Source organism: Stegastes partitus, unplaced genomic scaffold (assembly GCF_000690725.1).
Source record: "Stegastes partitus isolate 25-593 unplaced genomic scaffold, Stegastes_partitus-1.0.2 Scaffold2092, whole genome shotgun sequence".
NCBI lineage: Eukaryota > Metazoa > Chordata > Actinopteri > Pomacentridae > Stegastes > Stegastes partitus.
The window spans coordinates 27,930-53,266 of record NW_007579823.1 but is presented as its reverse complement, the minus strand read 5'-3'; the positions used below and the strand labels follow the sequence as shown (position 1 = coordinate 53,266).

The window sequence follows — 25,337 nt, the reverse complement described above, 5'->3', positions numbered from 1 at the left end:
CTCCCGGACACACGGTGGCGGTAACAACAGCGCTCCACCATCGGCTCCCATCAGCGGCTCAAACCACCGAAGAAGAAGAGGAAAGAGGAGAAGCTGACATGATATTCGCGTCCAAGGGAGACCTCACTGGGACGGGACAGGTAGCGCAAACCGTTTATCGGCGGCGGTTTACTGTCAAGGTAACTTATATGTCCGCCGTCTGTTTGTTATTTCAAAATTTCACCACAGTCGGGTTAAAATATAATTATTACGGCGCTGGCGACCTCCGGGGGTGTTTTTCTGAGAGCTGTCAGCCTGCAAGCGGAGGGGCTTGGTCGGTTTGACAGCCATGGAGCAGACTAGCAACTGCACTGCGTTAGCTCAGCTGTCACCGCAGATGCAGAATAATGTTGCCGGTGTTTGTGAATGACACGGCGTTTCACATCCACATATCTCACTGTTTACGTCGCTGTGTCGAGGAGCTGTGGTGTCACAGCTAATGTCAGGGATGGAAAAAAACCGCCTTAAAGCCGCAAAACGGGAACAAAACGCTTTGAAGTAAGAAGCCACATAGCGAGACTGTTTTTTTTTTCTTCTCCCTCCTTTCTGTAAATACATTAAATTATCGAGTTAGCTTGTTTTTCAGCGCGTGCTCCTAGCTTAACTTCCAGCAACATTACATTTTCCCATGTTTTTAGCTCACTGTTCCTTTTTATACCACTAGCTTAGGAGAATTAAGTTGCAGTCAGGCATTTTGTGATTAATTATTCGTGAGCAAACGTTGTTTATTTTCATCTATCCAGTGCTGGTTTGTGATTAACAGTCCTCCACGCATCCATTGTCTAAACTGTGCTCGTGGTTGCCCTGGCAACAACAACCCAAACGTCCCCCTCTTAATTGGTCCAGCAACTTCCTGCAGCTCCTTCTGGATGACTTTACAGCCCCATCACCGCAGAGGGGCCATATATTCACCTCCAGCCCTGTCTTGTGTAACTCTTTAGGTGTCTCCTCCTGTTAAATTCAAACAGAGGTGTCTGAGGGGCATCCAGGTGCCAGAACCACCTCATCAAGCTTCAATCAAACTGAAGGAGGTTGCGTTTGACTTGTCACTCTCTTGTAGATCGTGGCCAGCTATCCCTGCAGAAAAAAAATCTAATCTTGCCAAAAGGATGTGTAGCCGTCTCATTAGATCATAGGATTTATGCATTCTGTCAGTGTGCCATCATTTAATGTAAATTGCATATCTTTGGATTTTGAATGATTAGTTGGATGAAAACAAGCCTTTTGAAACCCTCACACTGGACTCTGATAGACACAAATACTGTACAATTGGCTGATATTGAAATTAATTATAAGTTGCAGTCCTAAAATTCAGTTCATGATCTAAAAAAGCAGCTAATGTTGATGCATCAGTATTACAACTCTGACACTGTTTTAATAACCAAAAAAAAACCCAAAACACTGACTCCTACTTTTCCTCTAATCGTACATTTATATTGCTTTTTCATGTCTGTATGCTGCCGCTTTAATATTCCCTCATCCCACCTATGAACCTTTATGGGTTTTTATTTGTTGTTTTAATAATTGGGACGTGTCTGTATACTCTAAATAGCTAGATCAGCTTTTGCTAGTTTGCAGGCAGTGATGCTTGTGCCTTACATTGCTAGTAGTTTCTTGTTGTTGGTAGTCTTGACTGTGAAGCCCACCACTATATCAATGCTTGCTGTTATTTTTGGCCAGAGTGGAAACCATATAGCCCCACAGGCCTCAGGCACAGCGAGAGAGATGACGCTCTGTAACTGTGGTCAAAGTGGCATGCTCACATGTTTCACAGCCTATAACTAGCATTCCCTCACTCGTACCAGTTCGCGTTTTGGTGCAAGTTTTAATTAGAGTGTGGCGTTTTCTGTTTTACTCTGCCATCCTGGTGGTTATTTGTTTTGTTCACCTTCAACGTGATGTGTAGCTTGACAAGGATTCATTTATGTCGGGGTCATGATTGAGCATGCTAGAAATGTTTCATTATCACTGAAACAGATTTAACATATTACTAGTTGCATGAGTGTCAAATCTACTGTTGCTCCTACATGATTTAGCATACGAAGGTGAATGTGCTTTCACTAATGTCACGCAGCTGGTATTCCCATAAAAACTGCCAACTATGCTGTGAATGTTGACCTCCATATTGTGACTGTCATGAGGACTGTCACGCTTTAACCTCCATCATGGATTGCATAATTTTCAGTGGGGTAGAGCCTGGTAACCAAACTACATCTGATTATCTAAAATGCAAAAATGCGCATTTGCAGAAAAGCAGCGCCTTTTAAGATACAATATTTCCACTCGGCAGCAACAGACTTGTTCCTTATTTGGTTGGAAAGCAGACAAAAATGCAGACAGATAAGGCGGTTAGGTTGAGCGCCAGTTTTTTTTTTTGCATGGGATCGTCAGACAGGGTGTCAGATGATCAACTTAGAGATGATGTCTGGGATGGAAAATATTAATAAGTTATGATAAATTGTAAAGTGCAGAAACATGTCTTTGTGCTGTATGGCATAATACCTTGCGAGACAGAAGTCCCCTAATTAGAGTGGGCGTGTTGGTTAGCTGTTATCCAAGGGTGAGCTGACCTATTTCAATGATACCCACTGGGCCTGTGGCAATAGCCTGGATATACTGTATGCTGGAAAAGAGCCAACACTGAGGAGAAACCTGACACCTTTATACTGAATTTACTTGGCAGGAAAACGCATTAGAACATTGGCTTTCAGCAGCAAATGTTGCCTGTGAATTGATGACGGACATAAAAATGCAGTTTCATTATGTTAATAAAGTTTGTGGGAATGGTATGTGTGAATTGTTATAAATCTGCCAATATACTATATAGATCTCCTTTTAATTATGCTTACCTGTTTTTTTGTTTTAGGTGTACATCGGAGTATAGATAATGCTCAGACATGGTGCCTTGTCAGACCCATGTGTTGCTGAAGTGGCAGGAGCACTTCAATAGCTCCTGGGCAGCTGAAGACAGTGTACAGACAGCCAGGAGGCATGGTGCTGCTGGGCTCTACAATAAGCTCCTTTACAACAAGGAAGTGGTGACTCTGGCCCAACCAATACAAGAACTTGTTGGCCCACGCCTGCCAGACTTTGAGTGCGAGTCCAGTGCATCAGCGGAGAAAGAAGAGTACCTGTCATCCCTGCTTCATAGCCAGCGATGGCTGGCTCACCGCATGCTGACGCAAACCTCCTACACCCTGGGCCTCCACCACAGGCTGGTAGTTCTACAGAGGATCTACTACGCACTTCACAGCAAATATCATGACAAATTCCGTGTGCAGCTGCCCTCCCAGTCCACAGACAGTGGGACTGAATGTGGGCAAATTGAGCCGGCCTCAGAGCCTTGCCTGCCAGGGGGAACATCCAAAATCAAGTCAGGTACAGATGTTCTCATAGAAATGGGTGTGAGGACGGGTTTGAGTCTGCTCTTCTCGTTACTGCAGCAGAACTGGAGATACGCGGCCTCAGTACATCCAGAGTCGGTGCTTTGCAATGATGTGCTCGCCACAGCTTCCTCCGTGCTGGCTTCGCTGCCACCACTTTCTCTGGCTAATGAGAATAAGATCCCATCAGTGGGTCTGGACTGCCTGGCACAGGTGGCTGACTTCCTGAAGAAGACATCAGTGAGCATGGGGAGCGGTGGTGCAGACCCGACAGGTCGGAGGCTTGCGCTGGAGCTGCTCCTTGGCCTGGCCATGCAGAGAGGCTCTCTGAAGTTTCTGCTGGAGTGGGTGGAGGTAGCCTTGGCTGCTTCCATGTCCTCCTCCACCTCTTCACTGTCTTCCTCCTCCTCACTGAGCTCCCAGCAGTCAGCTGGTGTGGGTTTTGATGTAATCCATCAAACTCTTCTCCAGATGAGGCAATATTCGGTATGTCACTTGTTCCTAATATTTCAACCTCTCCTATGTTTGGAATAGTCTTCCTTTAAACTCTGTTTAGCCATTATTATTAACGCCACTGGTCTCCGTGTCATAGTTTGTTTGCAGAAGTTATTAAATTGACTGTGAACTAATTTTAAAGACCTTTGCCCTGGCTAGGAGCTGATCAATTTACTCATTATTGAATTTTTTGAGGTCTAATACCAAAATTCATTATCTGTAATCAAGGAGATGTAGAACCAATATTTGAAACCAATACACTTGCAGAAAAAAATGAATATTTTGCTCACAGTATTTGGAATATTACAAACTCCAGCACAAAACGTTGTTGAAATGCCTACGTATGCTTAATTACCTTTTCAAAATTATTTCTTCTGTGTTATGATAGGCTATTGTTTGTGGTGTGTAACCAATCAGATAGGGCTGTGGGCGGGACATTACGTAAGACCACAAAGAAGAGAGCACAGAGAAATGCTGCATCAGAGCCTAAGTTGGGACATCTTTAGATTAATTTATTTTTTTAAGAATTGGAACAAAAAAAAAACAAACATACTGATAATTAATTTAAACATCTGATCCTATAATCAGCTGGACCAATAGTCGGTTGACCACTAGTAACCTCACTATGTGGCATGTTGGATTTATTAGTTTTTGGATATTAATACTTTTCCAGATTGTAAGCACAGATAACATGAAGTAGCCATGATAGTTCTGACTGTATGGAATTTTTCTGTCTTTGTTGTGCTCTCCTTGTCACTTTATTTATTAATTTTGCATGAATGTATTTGCAGCGGTAGTGCATTTATATGTGGCAACTCACAGAATTTTTTATGAGCATACTGGTAAAAGAAAAGGCCCATTTTCTGTAAGAGCAGAAAATGGCTCTTCACTGCCACATCCATCCCTCCTGTAGACTGCTGTTTTTACATATGAACAGCCTCATGTGGAGCTCAGAGTGATGCATTAGTGTGCAGATAAGGATTAAGATTGAGTAAGTCTTCCTGTCCTCTCTAGATATATGTATTGAGTCATCCTTTAGCAGGCTAATCAGCTTTGCAATATTTCTGTACAATTGACAACCAGAGGCAGCTATTGCCAACAACCTCATTATACTGCACGTATCATGAATCATGTCCAGATGGGCACAGTGCAACACTTGTCATAGTTTATATTGATTTTACCTGTTAATAATGTCCTGCATATAAGATTTAAAAAACAAAACAAAAAAAAGCCCTGACAGATCAGAGCTTGAAGCAAAATTTAGGTATGTTTCTGGTGAAAAGACAAAGCAGAACACAGCCTGCTGCTTTCTCCACTAACTAGTATATCTACAAAGAGCTAAGTCGTTGCCTCCTTTTCTTTCTTGACTTCATTCCTTGCTTGATCATGCTGTGGCATGTCACTGTTTTTTTAGAAGAGAGGCTTCTCTTGTGCAGATATGTGCTTCTGGTTTAGAAATAATGGGCACCTGAAATAGCAACCTATAAATGTAATAAAGTAGTAAATCCAAGTCTTTGTACTAAACACATTGAGTTTTGTGCTATAGTGAACACACACAATTTTCAAGAATTCACATAAATCCTTTTTTTTTCTCAGGGTTTCCGTGGGGATGCTGTCAATACTCAGGTGCTTAAGAAAGACGTGGATGGACTTTGTCGGCTCTCTCAGGCAGCTCTCTGCTTGTTTGAGGAGGTGAGGGAGAGCTTAGTGACATGTGTATATTGACATCATTAAGAACTTTTCAGTAACTGACTTGAAGGACCTCATCCTCTTTCGTTCGTGACAGATCTGTAACCTAGCATCCTACTGCCTGTGCTCCTGCAGCACGGATGCAGCTGCTCCGGGTACAGAGAGTGACACAGTCATGGTGTATGTGTGGGGCAGCAACAGCAGCCATCAGCTGGCAGAAGGAACTCTGGAGAAAATCCTGCTGCCAAAACTGACGCAGGGCTTCAGCGATGCTCAGATGGTATGGGTACACACAAGAGTACACTTATCACGAACCATGGGTGTCATTTTTCCATTTTAGATGTTAATATTAATAAAATTTTTAGCATTAATATTCACATTCACAATATTTATACAAGGTTTTACACTTGGCAGAAATATTTATTATATTTCAGTGCAATCCGGATACATTTGTTATAAAAAAAAAAAATCCAGTTTGTTAACTTTCTCGCAGTGTAGGCCTTTATTTTCTACTTATACTCATCGCTATCTCAAGTCTGTTTTGTTCTTTCAGCAATATTTCAGCTGCTTGTTTGTATCATTATTATTATTAAAGATGCAGTCGGCAGTTCTGGAGAAAGATGGTTGACATTTAGATAGTTAGAATGTGCCAGATTTATCGCCCCACTTGCTCCCACTGCCCCTTCTCCCTAGTCTCCCCCTCCTCTTCCATTTCCCCCATTCCTGTGCACATGCCCAAACATGCACTAGTCCATTAGCATGCACATAACATGTTGGAGTGGCGTCGAGTGTATCATTCCAGGCCACTTTGCTTGTTTCACTCCACATGGAACGAGTGGGGCTGTGTTCGAACACCAGCTTCATTTCAGAGCACAAACAGAACAGAGAGTTAGCTGACTGTGAGGAGATGTTTTCCTAGTTTGACAAAATGTGTATTGGATTAGAATTGTAAACTCGTCCTTTAAGTATAATCTGTATGCCAGCATCAGTCCGGCCTGTGTCTTTATAATCTGTAATTTTGTGGTAACAATAATGCAGCTCTCGCATGCCTTAGAGCTGAGCTGACTTATGGCTTTTTATAAAATGGTTACAGAACAGTTTTTGGACATCATGAAGCCTACTCATCATCCTTTGGGTTTTAAAAACTGTATTTACTGTACAAGCACAAATTCACCTTGAAACAGCTTAAAATTCCAGTGCTGATATCACTGGAATGATATCAGCCTTCTGTAAACAGCTGTGGGTTTAGAAAATTGAAAGCATGCCAGAACCACATACATACATTATACAACAGACCCCTGGGCAATATCACTTAAATGTCTGATGACTTAAAATTATATCGCCTGTCAAGAATTGCATTATTATTTTCCTCTTATGAGCAACTTAAAACAAATACTTTCGAAAGACTACATTGAAAGTACAGGCGCCAAAGTAGACACTCATTCATCAGAGGTGAATATACCTGGAATCGCTAAGTTAGAGAACCTGTCACCATCTGAAGAATGATATAGATATACCTCAATATGGGCAGACAAGATGATTCCCAGTCTGCCGAAGTTTGTCAGAAAAGGAATATTTCAGCATGATAATGATTCTAAGCACACTGCCAAAATCACACAAGAGTTTCTAAAGAAGAAAAAGGGAAAACTATGACCTGCACAAGTACGTTGCCTGACTTGAAACAAGTAAAACACGTTGAGCATTTTGAAGAGAACGGTAGAGCAGCACAACCCCTCCAGCAAACACCGGCTGAAAAAAAAGAATTACAGAACCTCTCTGCAGAAATTTGTGCAACACAGCTACCCTCCATACGGAGGAGGACTGAGTCTGTCACGAAAAGTAAAGGTGGACATATGAAGTATTAAAAATGATACAAGATGTGAACATCGCCAATGACTTTAGCTGCATTGAGCTCCTGCTGTGGGGCCTGTATTTTTGTTATGATAAAACTGAACTCTAAATAGGATTAAATACAATACTTCTCATTGTAAAAGTAATGCAATTACTGTAAGGTGATACCATTTTGAATCATTTGATGTTTAAGTGATCTTGTACGGGGCTGTACTCACCTTTGCTGTGTACTGCATATTTAGTAAATGTGTAATTTTAGTCGCCAGTTTACATTGCTCCCTATTACGTCCTTGATGCCCACTTTGTCCGTCTTTCAGATTGAGGCAGGCCAGTACTGCACCTTCTCAGTGTCTGCAGATGGTTCAGTAAAAGCATGTGGAAAAGGCAGCTATGGCCGTCTGGGTCTGGGGGACTCCAACAATCAGTCCATGCCCAAGAAACTTGTGTTGGAGCCCCATAGGAACATGAAGAAAGTGTCCTCCTCCAAGGGCTCTGATGGTCACACTTTGGCTATCACTGTAGAGGGAGAGGTGAGAAGTTAAAATATTATTACATATTTTAAAAGTTTGTAGACTGTATTTTTGAAATTCAACAGTTTTGGCAGTCCTACTCTGTTCCTGTCATATAATACACTTATGCAGAGCTTTCCCACTATTTACTTTTGAAGTACTCGTCTAGGAAAATCAAACCAACTACAGCATGTGGGAGTCATGATTTACACTTAACTGCTGTTTACACACTTGTGCTTCCTCTGTAGATGAACATTTTTCTAAATATTTGTTTCAGGTTTTCAGCTGGGGTGATGGAGAATATGGGAAACTGGGCCATGGCAACAGTGCAACACAGAAATACCCCAAAATCATACAAGGACCGCTGTTAGGCAAAGTAAGCTCGCAGGAAATGCACGGATGGGAAATGTAGCAGAGGTCTTCTCATTTTATATATGTATTTGTTTCATGGAAAGCATTGTGATTTATACTTGTTTATATGTAATGATGTCTCCTACAGGTTGTTGTTTGTGTGTCTGCTGGATACAGACACAGTGCTGCAGTGACTAATGATGGAGAGCTTTATACGTGGGGAGAAGGGGACTTTGGCAGACTTGGTACACACCTTAAGTTGCTTGATTGTGTCTCACGAATTTCAGAGTGAAATCATTGTTGTGGTATGTTAGCAACAACCTCTGATGTCATGTGTATTCATCCGACGCAGGTCACAGTGACAGCCAGAGTCGCAACGTGCCTACGCTGGTGAAGGATATCAGTGGTGTAGGGCAGGTGGCCTGTGGCAGCTCCCACACTATCGCTGTGGCGCAGGACGGACGTACTGTGTGGTCCTTCGGAGGAGGAGATAATGGTGAGTCTACAGATGACGTACAGTCTCATTTGAACACAAAATGCAGCATCTGTGTAAACTGGTCTTCGTCAGAGCATAGAAATTTGCTTGAGTGGAAAATCTGATGGTCTTAAGAGTAATAACACACTATGTTTTCATCCAACGCGCAGTACCATAGCAATGCCATTTGTGTCCTTTGATGACAGAATTTTTTTAAGCCACTGCGAACACATGCAGGTTCTCTGATATGACTCATCCATGCAGGTAAACTGGGTCATGGAGACACCAATCGTGTGTATCGCCCCAAGGTCATAGAGGCCCTACATGGATTTATCATCAGGAAAGTGTGTGCTGGCAGCCAGTCATCTCTGGCCCTTACCTCTGCAGGACAGGTAAGATGCTGTGTTTTGGGTTAGATATGGATTTTCAATGTCAAACATGGCTATTACCGAGACAATTAAGACAATTTAAGAGGGGATACCTGCTGTGTTTCACAAACCAGCTGACTTGTGGAAATGATCTACTGAGAAAAAGAAGCATTAAAAATGTGTAACTGTCTAACCAACCCTTTTAGAAACTTTAACCTTTTCTGAATACTGCTCTCGTTGTCCGCACTTGTTCAGTCTAAATAATATGTCTGTATTTGGCTACATCTGTAACACACAGTTGTATAAATGAAGATACGGAAGGTTATGAAGGACCAAATTACTATTTTTCTCAGCAATTTACAGATTTTTGTTATATCTATAGGTATTTGCATGGGGCTGTGGATCATGTTTAGGATGTGGCTCCTCTGAAACAACCTCACTAAGGCCCAGATTCATAGAAGACCTGAGTATCACTAAGATCATTGATATCTCATGTGGAGATAGTCACTGTTTGGCCCTGTCCCATGGTAAGATATCTTCAATGGTTTATATTTAGTCACTTAGAAATCTTTGTACATATGTAAACAAAACTTAATTTATTTGCTTTGAAATTTAATTTGGGGATTTAAGCCTTCTGACTACAACACATGGTTCTCTCCTGTTGTCAGAGAATGAAGTGTATGCATGGGGGAACAACACCATGGGCCAGTGTGGGCAAGGCCACACTTCCACACCAATTACCAAACCCAAGAAAGTGCTTGGTCTAGAGGGTGTCTCGATCCAGCAAATCACTGCTGGCACTTCTCACAGTCTGGCTTGGACAGCAGTGCCAACTGACAGGTAAAGCACAGTCCTTTAAAATTGGCTTTTTTGTAATGGCTGTGTTTCCTTGGCACTGTGGGAGATATTGTCTGTTGCTCTACACTGACCACATATGTGATTTCAGGAGATTTTTTTAATAATTCTGACACATTTTTGCTTTTTTTTTGTTTTTAGGCAGCTGGTGGCGTGGCACAGGCCCTTTTGTGTGGACTTGGAGGAAAGTACATTCGCCTACTTACGAAACTTCCTAGAAAGTTACTGTGATGGCATCAGTAACGACACACCCCCTGCTCCGTTCTTGTCTAAAAGGTATGAAATTCTTTTACTCATACATTCAAATTACATTTCCACTACCCTCAAGGTGACTTTTTATTATTTCTTTATTCAGCATAGATTTACATGTAAAACAAAATCTTCACCCCCACACACACTTTCCCTGCTGGTCACCTGACCCACATTGCTAATGCTGTCTGTATCTGCTCCTCAGGGACCACCATCATTTTCTTTTACTGTGCATGAAGCTGCTGTCCATCCACTTGTCCTTGGCCCATGCAGGGGGCACTGGTGCCATGGTTCTGGGTGCTCAGGGCAGGCCCCTGAGAAACCTGCTCTTCAGACTCATAGACACCAACATGCCAGACTCCATACAACAAGTAAACTAATTGTTTTTGTAACATACTATAGAGGAATTGTTGCTGTATGAAGCAAGATAATACACAGATGGACCAAAACATTATGAATACTGACAGGTGAATTGATTAATGTTGATTATCTTGTAAAGCCTTGATAGTAAACAGCCGTTTCTCGTAATCAAGGTTGCCACGGGTGAGGGAAATGGGCAGGTGAACAGCTTTGATAAGAGCCAAATAATTATGGCCAGACAGCTGGGTCGGAGTATCTCCAAGATAAAAAGTCTTGTGGGATGCTCCTTGTCAGCGGTGGCGAGTACCTGCTGTTGGAGGTCTGAGGAAGGACAAGCCATTCCCCAGCATGCAGGAGAATGTGCTGGAACAAGTCTGCAGTGGTTTAACATTTACAAGACTCAAAGAATTTATTTGTTTTTGCTAATGTTTAGGTGCCAGATTCTACAGGGCACCTTCAGATGTCTTACATAGTCCAGGCCTCAGCTTGTTTTAATGGCACATAAATGACCATATAAATCATATTGTTTCAGTTCATCTGTGTAAATCCTGTAATCTTTAACTAAAAGTGTGAAATGGGCTGTAAGAGCCAGTGAATGTTATTGTAATTCTAGTTATTGCTTGCAGTAAATACAAATCCTGGATCCCATGTGTGTTTTTATGTTGTGTTGGCATTTCTGCTGGTCCTCAGGCAGTTTTGAACACGCTGTCCATTGGTGCGTCCCTGCTGCTGCCTCCACTCAGGGAAAGAACAGAACTGCTCCTCTCCCTCCTTCCTCAGGGCCCTCAGAGTTTGAATGTTCTTTCCAAAGGACAGGTATGTAGGATGCCATTACAGCACTGCTGGGTATATTGGCCAGATGTATTTGTCCCGCATTATATTAATCATCAGAAATATGGTCTATATAGAGGGTAGTAAATGCAGGACACAGTTAAATTGTGACATTTAAACTGCTTTAAAAAGGTATTAAGCCTTTGCTGCTTGTTTTTCCTCATTCTAACTGTGACAGTGATCCAGATATTCAGCTTGAAAATGGATGGCTGCACAGAGCTGGAAAACAGTGTTTGTTGAAACCACAGTGCCGACTTGGAGTGTTGCTAGGCAATATGTGTTAAAGACTGCGTGAATGTTGTGAAAACATGTAACTGTGAAAATGTTATTGCTCCTCTGCAGAGATGTTTTTGGTCACCTCTATATTCTATTCTATATTCACTTCTTCTTCTTCCCTCTGTTTCTTTCATAGCGTCTGCAGTTAGACATGGTCCTCAGCAGTCTTCAGGATCAGAGCCATGTAGCTTCTCTACTCGGTTACAGCAATTTTGGGGAGGTGACAGCCCTGGGCCCGCCGCTGACACCCGCTATGTCGGTCCGGCCACCCTCTTCATCCAGCTCTGTTGAGGCCTACGATCCTCTGCACTTAGCAGAGGTGCTGCTGAGAACCCTGCTGCTCAGCATCGGCTTTTACACGGTACGGAACAGAGGACCTCGTGTTTATTTGTGTTTGTGATTTTGGGCTGTAAGCAACTACACAGACAATTTGGCAGAAAAAAAACAAATAAAAACAACTATTTCCAATTAAACAGCACATTGTAAAGCAGTGCCACTCAGAAGATTATTTTCTCTAGACCGTGGGTTGAGCTTGCTGCACCTACCCATTTTTACATTGTATTTTAGTCTAAAAAGTCTTCCCACTCACTCTCAGGAATAACATCAGGCACATTTTCATCATTCTTACCATGTTAAAGCCAACATTTACTTCTCATTATACAATTTTTGTAATTGTCTTTTGATATATGTACTTTTTCCATCTATGTAAATTCGCCCTACATTTTTAGATCCTCACAATTGTTGTTCTATGACTTCACTCATTAAAGCAGAATTTCATTTTTTACATTAGTATCCATATTTCCTCTCAAACCATATTGATTTCCTCTCATTTTAAATTACTTTCTGGTTAACGTTTGACTTGCTGTTAATGTGATGAATTTAGGAGGTTTTATTCTAGTAAACTGTGTGTTAGTTGTTCTTGACAAGCACTTTACGCATAAAAAATAGGCTTGAGTTTCTAGAAGTTGAGGATGTTTCTATGCACATTGTTACTGGTAATTTAGAGTTTCATATTTCTGTATGTGTTCATACAGGAGCAGCAGTTTGGGGAACTGGAGAAGAACAGTGACAAGCAGCTAAGTGGTGATAGTCAGGGACAAACTGATCCTCCGTCGCACTTCCACCAGTTGCTGTCTGGACTGCACAAACACCTGCTCGCTCATTGCTACATCCATTCAAGTCCCGAGGTAAATAAGTGCTAAAACACAATTGGAAATGTGCAGTATGTAAACAAAAATGAACAGTTTCACAGACATAGCTGCCTAGAAACACACATTTGTGAAAGTTTTGTGCACACAGTAGTCTTATGCTGACTAATCATGTATGTTTAAACCAAGTGTTTTACCCTGAGCCCAGAGTTTGTTGTAATTACATTTGTTTAGACTTAATATTTCACCCAGTGTTTTTAGGCTCATAGTTGCATTTATGTTTTTTCTTGCTGGTCTGTAGGATGACAGCAGCGTTGCACTACTTCGCGAGCATCTTTACCTGCTTCTTCCTTGCGCTGCTGAGACACTGAGGAGATCAACCAAACTGTTGAAGGAGACTTCCCCAGACAAGCAAATCATCAAGAAGCTGCACAGTAAGAAGAATGACTGTTAGCACCTGTGTGTCCTTTTACCCTAGTTGCTCTGCTTTTTTGCTGTTGTGCAAATTGTATGCATAGATCACAGTCACAAAATGCAATGAAAAGCACTTCCCTGATAATATTTTACTTTTTATTATTTTATCATCAGTGGAAGGACAGTTTGTTACAACATCAGGTCCATAGGTTTGGACCATAAAGTGCACATCTGGTTGAGTCAACCTCGGAGATGACACTTTATTGCAAGACGAGCACATATACATTACAATCTTTACAAATGGATTTTAAAATCCACGATGTAATCTTTAATCTCTCCTTTAATCTCTACTGCTTCTCTATCTGTTGTTTATGTGTATTTATCTGTCCAGTTATTTTTATCAGTCAATATAATCCTCCTCACTTATCTCACTCCGTCTCCCAGTGGTGTTGTACAATTCAGTGGCTGGCAGCCTGCTGTGCCAGGTCATATACTCCTTGCTGCTGCTGCCCCTGGGTACGGTTCAACCTCTTCTGAGCCATTTACTGGCTTTGTTGGAGCACCTCAACGATTTCAACAGGTTGCTGCCGGAGACAGTCCTGCTGGAGGAACAAGAACTAGGAATTGAAGCTCAGAAATCCTGTTCAGGTCAGTTCAGGTGACTCTTATCTCTTCTGGATTGATGTTATCAGTTTCTGTACAGTTGTCACAGATACATCAGAACACAAAGATGAGTTTAACAATGACAAGGAATCTTATTATTATAGATAAAAATGAAGAAAACACAAGCATTGGACAACAGCAGCAGCAGCAGGAGGAGGAGTGCAGATGGGTTTGGCTGTTGGACCTGGAACGCTCTGTAGCGTTGGCAGTCGGTCGCTGCCTTGGTGGTATGCTGCAAGGCCCGCTGCCCTCACTCCAGGAGAAAGCGTCAGAGATCTGGCTATCAAATGTCCTGCTCAGGAATGGTCTTGAGATGGACTTTGAACAGCTGGGTAGGAAAACATACTGCATGCTGTCCAGACATTCACATGTGCAAATGTTTCGGAAATAGACACCGACTGAATGCAGTTTTTAGTACTTCAGTGTTTACGTAATGTGTTTGGTAACACTAATCATGAAAGCATTTTGTTAACTACATTACAGGTAAAGAATATGTTACAGAGAGTACTAATGAGTGAAGAGGAATGTTTAAGATTGATCAGTGGTGATCAATCTTAAACTTAATCTGTACTGTCAACGTCAGAGTTGGAAAGCTTATTTTGCATAGTGCATATCTTAAATTATGAGGACACAGACTTGTATTGAGTTACATATGCACATCAAATATGTTGTTATTGTTCAAATAAAGAACTAGCCTATATTAATCTTAATGCAGTGTGTCGTTTACACATATGTTTTCTGTGATGCTTTGCCCTGTAGAATCTAGCATGGCATGGCTGACGGAGGTAGTGCTGCTGGGCAGTGGTGATGCCAGACTAGCAGAGCTGAATTTGACTGAGGAAACCAGAACTTTACTTGAACTGGCGCTGGGATCCTCCAGAGGACTTGCAGCTGGTCTATGGTGGAAGATGGAGGAGTATGCTCACACCAAAGGTACTTGACTTGCATGTGTCTGTTCATGTGTGCATGCCTGTGTTTGAAGTCGGGTATCGTAAATGTACAGCTGATAATACACCAACTGCCTATTTTGAGAAGCTTGTACAGAGATTATTTTTTCTAATTCTTGTCAGCAGGTTTTGTGCTTTTCCTTTTGTGACTTTGATTGTAACTCAGCTGTATTGTTGTCTGTGAGAGCAGAATGGGAAAGCGGTGGCTCTTCAGGTGATTGTCTGCTGCAGATTGTCTGTCGCTGCAGTCTGGCTGCTCTCCTGAAACACACCGGACTGCAGAACGAGGCCTGCTGGCAGGACAGGTCAGTAGTACAAATGTTATATTTACAGAAACCTTGCTTGAAGGCTACTAATATTCACCAGGAAGGCTGCTGATATGTGGACGTTTTTGTAGTCATTTTTGGAATTATGTGAATGGAGTATAATTGTGTAACATATTGTAGTTTGAAATAATACCAATAATCCACTTTATTTATCTGCTCTATTGAGACAGATATGAGCCCTGTGAGGTGCTGTTTGAAGTCTATGAAACAGTTTATAAAATCCGAAGCACTCTGTTGGCTCTTAAAAACTCTCCACGGATGTCACAGGTGCAGGCAGCAACCAAACAGGTACAAGTACCAAAGATATACCTCTTAGCATTATTATTAGATATATTTAGAACTGATTATTTTTTAACAAAGTTGAGGAATTATACTGACACAGACTAACTTAAAAACAATATATAGCTTAATATTTGTTCTGTAAATACTACAGCATAATTGTTCTTTGGATTATTATCAACAATTGTTGCACAGTTTTATCATAATTTGTTTTTTAATCATAGGACTTTGACACAACCTGATGAATTTGATAAGAAAAAACAGAGGTGTTTTGAACGTATTTCTTTAAATTGCAGATCTCTCAGTCCCCTCAAAGTCCTGATGGAGACAGACAGGAGCCAAGCACCTCAGGGGAGCAGATGGTAAAGGATCATGAACAGCAATCAGGAGGGCACTCTGTCCGAGTGGTGCAGGTGCCCCTGTCTCCCTCAGCAAACCACAACCAGGAAGAGGCTGGAGAAGAGGACAGATTTGGCAACAGTCGTATGTACCTGTCAGGTTAGAAATGCATATCTCTGCTTCTGGCCTTACTTCAGCAATGTTAAAAATGTTTTTCTTGGTATTTTAATGCTTATAGGCAGACTTACAAAGAGTAAAAATAATATAACAACAACAACAATATAAAAAATGTGCACACAAGCACACACAAACCATCATCATCACTCCACACCTGACTCTTCATTGTTTTTCCTGTCTCTGCAGAAGTCCTTGAGTCATTCATGGCCACCCGTGAAGCCATGCAAGTTCAGCAGAATGTGACAGTCTACGAGTCTTTTGGTACTTCCACCCTCCCCAGCAGCATGGAGAGCCCTGTCAGCCCAGAGCGAGAGCCGGATCCCAAGCAGCAGTGGGAGAAGCACAGGGAATCAGAGGAAAACTTGTCTTTCCCTGCTGCCTGCCATCTGGTGGTGTCCCGATGTCTCTTCCTCCTGCTGGGGGTCAGGCCTGCTTGGGTAGAACCCAGCGAGAGGGAGAATAGTCAGGCTGTGAACACTGAAACAAGGTAGAGTTTGTGTTATGCAGTGTGTGTTTGTTTGGCTTGTTTTAGTGCAGTTGTGTTTTGTTTTACTATCTGCATCATCTCACTTCCAGGAAATCATCAACAGAATCCTGTACAACGCCTGTGAATGGACGAAAACAGGTAAGTCGTGCGCTGCAGCAAAGCTTCTCCCTACAGCTCAGTATCAATATCAACCTACTGTTTATGTCTTACTTAGTCTGAACAGCCCAAAAACTCCTCTGGAACTTCCAAGAATAAAATGGGTAAGTGGAGAAGTTTTACTCGTAAATACTTGATCAGTTAATGTTTGTTGTGAGTGTTGAAACCTACAGTTTCACCAGACAGTTACCTTGTGCTGAGCCGTGGTAGAGGATTAGGTGATACAAACAGAGGGTATCTTAATAAAAACCTGTAACTTGGACTGCTAAAACTTGGAATACATTTCCACACAAAACAAGGATTAAATTTACGATTAAAATTACATTTTGGCAGAGATGTCGTAAAGATTTTCATCAAGATTTTAAAAAACCTGTTTGAAAAAAAGTAAATGCCATGGCTGAGCATTTCTGCCTTAAAACTGTGATGTGCAAGTGACAAACATGGCCAGGGTTTCACACTTGTGTAGCATAGAGTAGCTTTACAGTGTGTGAGCAGAGCCGTAGGTGGTCTGGTGTGCTCCAGGTGCACTGGGTCAGGGACATCATAGATCTACAAGAAAACAAAGATGTAAAGTTGCGTATAAGCCATGTTTAGGCTGAAAGGATTATCTGATCACTGAAAAACCTTCTAAATATGACAGTCTGTCTGTGTTTGAACAACGCCTGGAGAGAGGCTTTTAAACAGTATGAACAGAAGCAATGATTACAGAAGGTAAAGGTAATATGGGCATCTGACTGTTTTTCTCAAACAAATTTGAAAAAAATAGGTTTACAGTATCTTATTGGAAGTTCCTGGCTCTGAGCACAAGTTGTTTACGTGTTAAATAATTTGCTTTTTGACATTTGTTTTACCGTCTTCATACAAAAATAAACAGTGAAAGAGTGTGCTGAGACAACACTGGCCTTGATTCTTTTGGTCTCTTTGCTCTAGGCTTACCTCTGTGTTCTTTGGGGATTATGAAAGATGCTTGGGATCGCCTGCGGCAGTGTATCAGCCCAACCACCACTATGTCCCACTACGGCAACAACACTTTGCCTATTCTTAACCAGGTGTTCCACTTTGTCTGTGGAAGCCTGATCCACTTACCGTCCTCCTCACCAACCCTGCCGGGCGGACAGAGCTACAGTCAGGCAGATCCAAAGGCCATTGCTTTTGCCATTCTTCAACAGCAACAGCGGGCTGAGGTGATTGTGTTTTTTTGTTTGTTTTTTTTTGTCCACATGACGTTACAAGCAAACAATTAATCATTGCTGTTCACCTGCTGGAAATGAGTAAGACGGCACAGAGTTTTGTAATTTCCTGCCCTTGAAATTTTCTGCGCATCTGTGTGGTATTTTGGTGCCAAAGACAAAGCACATTGTGCAAACAGGTGGGAGGTTTATTCAAATGAGGCAGCACAAAGTGACATGTTAGTATTTCAATAGAAAGTGTATCTTAGACTTTGCACTGAGAAAAGACATCTCAAACATACATCAGTCCTATTCTACTGGCTGTCCTTTTGTTAGAGAAGCAGGACAGCAATGATGGAATAATACTAAAATGCAATAAACCGTTTTGATCACTGTCCAGCTAGTAAATTTGTTTAAATTGACGTTTATTGTGTTTGAAGCAGGGATGTCAGAAAAGCATTCTGCATTGATCTATGAATTACAATAAGTGATTCCTGATTTCCACATCTGGTTTATATTATGTAAAAAGCTTCTCTTTTATTAAAAAAATAAAAACTAAACTAGCAGCCATTTGAATTTAGCAGGACACATATGTTGATAAATCTGCAGCTGCTGATTTAAGAGGTTGCGTGCCAGAGCGCAGTGCCATTACACACAACCGTCCACTATGTTTACCCTTAATAAATCAACTGCAAATGATACTAGGCATTTAACAAGTAGCCACATTCAGTACCACATGCATCAGACTACCTCACTATCACTCTTTATTCTGCTGTTTATGTTGGAGATGTCGTATTATAGCACCTCATCAATCCTCTGTGTGTCACTACCCTCCTTTCCAACTTTCTTATTAGTCAAAGTAACATTTAATATATTATTCTTGAGAGGATATGCTGCTCCACACCGCTGAAACATTATACTTTACTGGAGAAGCCTTTCACTACTGTTCTGTTGTCATCCAGTTTGTACTTAACTTAAGCCAGCCATTTTGCAACGCTTCGCTGCTGCTCCTACATGAACCAAAATAACACGTATACTTGGAGTTGCCCACACAGCCTGTGCACCCAAGACCTACTACTTTGCACATGCTGCTCAACTTGTGTGGTTGAAATAGGGCCCATGGCAGTGTTCTGTGACTAAATTTCAGAGCCTTAACTCACAGCTAACTATTGCTTTGTTGTGGTCAGATGCGTCTGGAGGCCTTTTGTCAGATGTCAGCCTTCCTGTCCAAGATGGAGGAAAAGAGCAGTGGAGCCGCAGTGTCCCCACGGTGTCCTGCGTTGCTGCAGTCTGTGCAGCTCCAGTTCCTCTCTGGATGCTTCGCCTTGGGAACACAGATCATTGGCTCTCACACTGGAGCTCAGTATGAAACTCAGCATTACATGGTGCGTCTAATAATCATACTGACACTATGTTTGTGTTAAGTGGAAAGAAGGAGTGAATTCTAGTGAATTATTAATCTGACCCAGATGGAGAGATGAGAAACACAAGATATTATATTCATGATTTTTCGTCATTACAATGCTATTTATCTGCATTCTCTCTTATCTCAATCCAGTGCGGCACACTTTCAGCCTCTTTGGAGACACAAAGAGAGCTACAATCTGCAGCCCACACCTTCTACCAGCAGGTGGTGCGTGTCCTCAAACAGAGGGTCCTGCTTGAACGAGAACAGCCAGGTATGCTCATTATTGTGGTCCACATCTGTTTAACCCACTGCACTTTCACTTGAACATTATTTTCTAACTGCCCACTGGTTATTTTTGCTGTAGTTTACATTGTAGCCAGTCTATATGAGCAATACTGTCTCTGTCATACTCAGGTTCATGCCAGCACCTTCTACTAGCCACAATGTTTGCACTGAATTTCTGTTACCAACCGGTGGATCTGGTGCTCATCATCAAATGTGGCATCCTGGAAATCCTGTCCATGCTGACCAACAACAGCTGCGCACTGATGAATCAGGGCTGGTTTGCAGCAACGACATCTGGATCCATGCTTTTAAGTGGGGCTGTGAGATTAGCTTGTGCCCGCCTGCTTCAGATATTGACTGTAGCAGCAAGGTGAGAATAAAGACAGTAAACAGCTACAGACGAAGTGCGCAAGACTTCTACTACCATTGTTTTCCTTTGCTCTCCTTCCTGCCACTGTTCAATTTGCATAACAAATTTCCCTGTGCTGTCAGCTCCTGTGAGGACTTGCTGCCTATAGATGTATCCCACGCTCTGATGGAGGTGATGTGTGAGCAGCTCCAAAACATCCTGTACAACTTCCACCAACAACAGACAGCAGAGAGGGGAACGGCTGAGAGAACAGATCTGGAGTCCAACAGCAAGAACACAAGTCTAGTTGGTGTGGCAAATTTAGATATAATAAACTAAATGTATTCATTTTTTTAGTAATTAAATGTTATGGCATAAAACAGCACAATGAAACTCGTTGTTTTAAAGGACAGACATGGCATTTGTGAAGGCATTGAATTAAAAGCCCATTTTGGGTGCCTTCTTTCTTCTGTTGTGTTATTTTAGGAGTCGAGAACAGCAAAGTGGTTGAAACTCAGCTTGCAGATTACTTGGTGTTTCTGAGGCGTGTGCTGTCATTAAGAGTAATGAAAAGACTTTCTACTTTTGTCAAATGGATCGATCCACTCATGGCCATTATTTCACACAAGTGCTCTTTAGGTAAGGAAGTGTTAGAAAAATATGAAAATCAGCATTGACATTTTTATACACTGCATCACACCTGTGTTCCTTTTAACGCATGCCCTCCTCTTTTTAGGATCTCCACGCTTCCAGAACCTCCGCACGAAGCTTTTGGCCTTCCATCTTTTAGAAAGACTGTTACCTGCTTGTTCTGAGCCTGTTCAGATCGAAGAGGTATGATGCAAAAGTGTAAATGCAACATGCAAGTAGCTCAAGAAAACATACATTTATCCTGAAAACCAAACTGACATGACGTGTTTCAGAATTAGATGTTGTGTATTTACTGAAAGAATCGCAATGATGGAATTATTCAATAATTTGACCCACGTTTTCCCTGTTTTGTGTGTGTGTGTGTGTGTGTGTGTGTGTGTGTGTTCTTTTCTAGATTGTTAAACAACTGTTTCAGCTGTTGTCTGTGTATATGTGGGAGGAACCACTAGCGGAGAGGAACCATGAAGAGGCAGCTGAAAAACACACAGGGGTAAAACCATGTTATTACATTAGTAAGACTTTGCACTACAGACCAATGCACTTCTTACTGTTCTGTAACTCTTACTATATATTGCTGTTATATAAGCTATATAATTTGCCTTCTAGTTCTATGACAAGTCTTCCCTAATATAGCCCATGACCTCAATTTTGATCTGCTGCCAAGAAACAGGATTAACATTAATTAGCAAAGAAAATGTGCAAAAATTGATCAGTCGCCTCTATAAAAAATATCGAAGTTTTTCTACTTTTCCATACATCCATGGTTTTGATTTGCAGAAGTAATTACAAGCAGTGATAGCGTGCATGCAGTGTACTTTTACTGTATAAATGATTCTCAGGTTTGTGTTCAAAACATTAGATCACATTTCAGTGGTTTTACAATTCTATCAAACTTTCCAAACTACCAGCCAACCACCAGCCTGACAACAATATCAGAAAAGAAAGCTGTTAGCTTTTATTACTGTCTGAAAATAGCAAAGGAATGCAGTAATCCAAGAGAAAATGCTATGTTTACGGAGAAGTGAAATGCACTCCTGGCAGTAGTGGAACTGAAAACAGCGGGACTACTTGATGGAACAGATGGGCCTGTTCTCCATGGTGGGGTGGGATGAGAAGTAGGAGAGGACAGAAAAATACAAACAAAATTAATTAATGTGGAACTACTGCTCCAAGAATACCAACAGTATAATTATCATGTGAAAATGTGATTTTCTACACAGTGATAATTCATTTACAGTGGAACTTTCAGTCACTTACTAATTGTTTTCAGTGATGCTTTGCAGTTTCTTGTGGTTTTGTTTCAGGATTTTTATTTTGTGGATTTAGTGGTGTTTGTAATTTTAAGGCCGTATTTGTCTCTTTGTGTTCAGTGAATCATTCACTGCTTCTAGTATTTTACAGAAGGCTGCATGCCGTTACATCATGTTGTTGTATCACTTTATTATTTTTCTTTCTGTTAATCCACTGCTATTTCCCTTTGCAGTGTATGTTTTTTCTTATAGTATACAATACTTAAATGTGTATCCACCACATTGTTTTGCAGAATCCTGGCAGCTATGATGAATGTATTCCCATTGGAGATTTTTCCTTTGACCCACACAAGCTAATTTGCTGTTCTCTGGAGAGTGGGAACATCCTCTCCCATGGTTCAGGAGGGAAAGGCTACGGCTTGGCAACCACAGCCATTACGTCTGGCTGTTTCATATGGAAGGTAAATACTAGTGTCTGCAACACAAAGGGGAAAAAAAATCACACCCTACAATAAATCTCCCTTTATTGTTCACTGACCAGATTTGACCACTCTGTGCTGAGAAATTTTCAAAACCCAACATGTATCCAACTTCTCTCTTTATAGTTCTACATTACCAAAGAAAACAGAGGCAATGAGGGCACATGTATTGGCGTCGCACGCTGGCCAATTAGAGATCACAACCACCATACCACCACTGACATGTGGCTGTATCGGGCCTATAGTGGCAACCTGTACCATGGAGGGGAACTGGTCCGCACGCTTCCCTCCTTCACTCAGGGTGACACCATCACCTGCATCCTGGACATGGAGGCTCACACTGTATCATTTGCTAAGAATGACAAGGTTTGATCGAACATTCACAGTCAGTATTCAAGAGTTTGCTCAAATTGCCTACAGAGTTCTTCATTAATAGTTGTCTGTGTTTTTCTTCCCAGGAGCCGAAGTTGGCATTTGAAGGTGTGGTTGCCAATGAGCTGTACCCCTGTGTCTTGTTCTACAGCAGTAATCCTGGAGAGAAGGTATTTAACATACTGTGCACTCCATGTTATTATTAAATTGTTACATTATTTTGGACAACATGATGCATAGGGCACAGTAGGCACACTGGTACCAAGTCTTTTGCTGTGTTGATATTGTCCTATTTTTAGTAAATTTATGCAGTTTTTGCATTATTTGCACACATGCACTTTATGTAATCCTGTGGAGAACTATGTAGTTTTAGTGTAGTTCTGTGTACTCTCTTGAAATTTGTGTTGTTTTATCTAATACCATGGTCCTGGAGGAGTGTTGTACTGTGGGCTATACCATCTGTATTAGGTTAAAATGACAATTAAGTCACTTCTAACGTGCACTCAAGTGGTGCTCTTGTCCTCCATCTTTATATCCTGTCTCATCATAAGTGTGTTTTAAGGCTTAAAGATGAGGACAGCTTCTCATACATTCAAATGACCTCACACTGAATGTGAGGAAGCGTTACTAACAACTACATCATCTGCCTAGTAATTTGTAAACTAAAACAAAATTCAGAAAAATGTTGCATGCTCAAAATACACTCCAAGCATATTTTGTGGCCCAATATAATTTATTCTCTTTATTCCTCACAGGTGGCACTGCGTGATCTCCAGATGAGAGGCATGCCCAGCAATCTACTCCCTGGGGAGCCTCTGTGCAGCCCTCAGACCACCGTGCTGCTGGAGTCAACAGTGCAGCTCCTGCGTAGGCTTCATCAGTGCGACCAGTGGTCCCCACATATTAACCAGCACATTCACAGCCACCTGGAGCTCATCGGTCCCCTGTTGAGAGAAGATGGAGACTCAGGAGGCTTCAGTACAGGTCAGACACACACTTAAGATTTTGGTGTCAAATAGAAGTTTTTGGATATTTTTTTAAACCAGAAGATTACGTTTGCAGAGCTCTGCAAAGACTTGTAAAATACTTGTGTTGCCAACAATATTTTACTCATTAATCACTTTTAAACATGTTTTCTACACTAGAAATATATTTTTTAATCTTTTTTTTTTTTGCCAATTTTTGCCTTGACTGAAAGATCATTGAAGAAAACAAGGGGTAGCTAGGGATGCAGCAGAGTTCCCTGGTCAGATTTTAGCCAAGAAAGTTGCGGTTTATCATCTGCATCTTAACTTCTACACCATAGTAGCACCCCACATTAGAGAACTTTGTTCCCCATTTTCCTTCTTTTTGTTTAAATCTACTTGTCCCTGGAGACAGCACATATATTCCCTGCTAAGCTGTTTACATATTATTATTATATTGTTATTATATACATACATATTATAGACAATTAGACCACCACGTCAGTTGCACCCTGTTGCTTCAGCTTAGTCAGTGGTACAACCATAAGTTTAAACCTAGCAAACTAACATGGGGATGTGTGAATATAAATGCACTGATACACAGTAATTGATGTATTCTTAAATCCTCAAACAAATGGTCTTCCCCAGGCTAAGGTCAGATTGTGCATACCTATATGTCTATTTTATGAATACATACTTATTATTTTCACCAGTATGGTAGGACTGCAACCAAAAAAGAAAAACACTGAACAGGTACAGCACATCTTGGGTTATAACTTGAATTGTATTACCAAAGAAACACCTTAGTCTTTATCCTAACAGAACTTCAGTAATGTGTCCCATATTTTATCAAAGACACCAACTTTGTCTTTATTATAAAATCTCAGTCTTTACAGATGTGTTGATGTGTTTGCCACTTCACATATCCCCAAGACATATGTGAGCACGGTGACATGCGAGTCCATTTTCCTCCGTAGTAGGATTAACTTTTTGCCATCCCCATTCCAAACAACAGCTGTTTTTTTTAACACTTCTTTGCAAGTCATAAGTAGCTTATTGCTCCAACAATGACGACGAGTGGACGAGGTTCCCAAGGCTTCTCAAAAATCTCTAAGAAACAGAAGCAACTGATAAAATCATGACACGTGTACTTACAGTATAAATCACATTTTGTAAAGAGAAGCTTGTCTTTGTTTGATTCTCACTGTCTGACATTCTCCTCCAGGCCTCAGTTCTGCACACACTGAGAGGGAAGAGAATGACAAAGCCAAAGACCTGGCTGGCGATGACACAAGGGAGTTGCTGCCGCACCGTCGGTCCCTGACGGAGGCCAAGCTGGCCGCTCTTTGCACTGAAGTGTGGCCGGTACTGGCTGTGATCGGTGGAGTCGACAGCGGTCTCCGTGCTGGAGGTGTGTGCCTGCACAAGCCCAGTGGGCGCAGAGCCATTCTTCTCGGGGTCTTGAAAGAAGGAAGCGCTCTGGCAAAGCTTCAGTGGGAGGAGGCAGACCTCTCTGTCAGGTATTACAAAAAATATTTTCACATGCCCACTAGCTCACACTATAATGTCTTTACGTATGTTTCTTAAATGATGATTCTCATTAACTTCCATGAAACGATTTTTCTTGTCTTGGCCCTTTCAGCATGTGTATGACTCTAATTCCTTTCTGTTAGTGTTTATTTTTCATTCTCTCTGTAATTTGTCTAACATTTTACTTTACTTTCATCATTTTACCCCCCTGA

At 41.4% G+C, this 25,337-nt stretch overlaps 1 protein-coding gene across 1 annotated transcript in view; it reads left to right on the top strand.

The window, feature by feature from the left end:
- Positions 1-125: 125 nt before the first annotated feature.
- LOC103373882 (probable E3 ubiquitin-protein ligase HERC1) overlaps positions 126-25,337 on the top strand; it is a 46,749-nt gene continuing 21,537 nt past the window's right edge. The window contains exons 1-39 of the mRNA XM_008303889.1: positions 126-179; positions 2,906-3,908; positions 5,514-5,609; positions 5,704-5,886; positions 7,775-7,987; positions 8,244-8,342; positions 8,466-8,562; positions 8,670-8,813; positions 9,057-9,184; positions 9,543-9,687; positions 9,829-10,000; positions 10,157-10,291; positions 10,470-10,635; positions 11,315-11,440; positions 11,868-12,092; positions 12,766-12,918; positions 13,181-13,313; positions 13,738-13,941; positions 14,061-14,288; positions 14,716-14,889; positions 15,094-15,208; positions 15,400-15,517; positions 15,805-16,006; positions 16,211-16,511; positions 16,601-16,649; positions 16,726-16,771; positions 17,598-17,851; positions 19,024-19,221; positions 19,395-19,515; positions 19,659-19,899; positions 20,022-20,188; positions 20,365-20,517; positions 20,615-20,712; positions 20,924-21,019; positions 22,073-22,240; positions 22,385-22,624; positions 22,717-22,800; positions 23,386-23,614; positions 24,821-25,115. Of these exons, the coding sequence (XP_008302111.1) occupies positions 2,937-3,908; positions 5,514-5,609; positions 5,704-5,886; positions 7,775-7,987; positions 8,244-8,342; positions 8,466-8,562; positions 8,670-8,813; positions 9,057-9,184; positions 9,543-9,687; positions 9,829-10,000; positions 10,157-10,291; positions 10,470-10,635; positions 11,315-11,440; positions 11,868-12,092; positions 12,766-12,918; positions 13,181-13,313; positions 13,738-13,941; positions 14,061-14,288; positions 14,716-14,889; positions 15,094-15,208; positions 15,400-15,517; positions 15,805-16,006; positions 16,211-16,511; positions 16,601-16,649; positions 16,726-16,771; positions 17,598-17,851; positions 19,024-19,221; positions 19,395-19,515; positions 19,659-19,899; positions 20,022-20,188; positions 20,365-20,517; positions 20,615-20,712; positions 20,924-21,019; positions 22,073-22,240; positions 22,385-22,624; positions 22,717-22,800; positions 23,386-23,614; positions 24,821-25,115 (6,968 nt within the window). The 5' untranslated portion in view covers positions 126-179; positions 2,906-2,936. The remainder of the gene's footprint in view (positions 180-2,905; positions 3,909-5,513; positions 5,610-5,703; positions 5,887-7,774; positions 7,988-8,243; positions 8,343-8,465; positions 8,563-8,669; positions 8,814-9,056; positions 9,185-9,542; positions 9,688-9,828; positions 10,001-10,156; positions 10,292-10,469; positions 10,636-11,314; positions 11,441-11,867; positions 12,093-12,765; positions 12,919-13,180; positions 13,314-13,737; positions 13,942-14,060; positions 14,289-14,715; positions 14,890-15,093; positions 15,209-15,399; positions 15,518-15,804; positions 16,007-16,210; positions 16,512-16,600; positions 16,650-16,725; positions 16,772-17,597; positions 17,852-19,023; positions 19,222-19,394; positions 19,516-19,658; positions 19,900-20,021; positions 20,189-20,364; positions 20,518-20,614; positions 20,713-20,923; positions 21,020-22,072; positions 22,241-22,384; positions 22,625-22,716; positions 22,801-23,385; positions 23,615-24,820; positions 25,116-25,337) is intronic.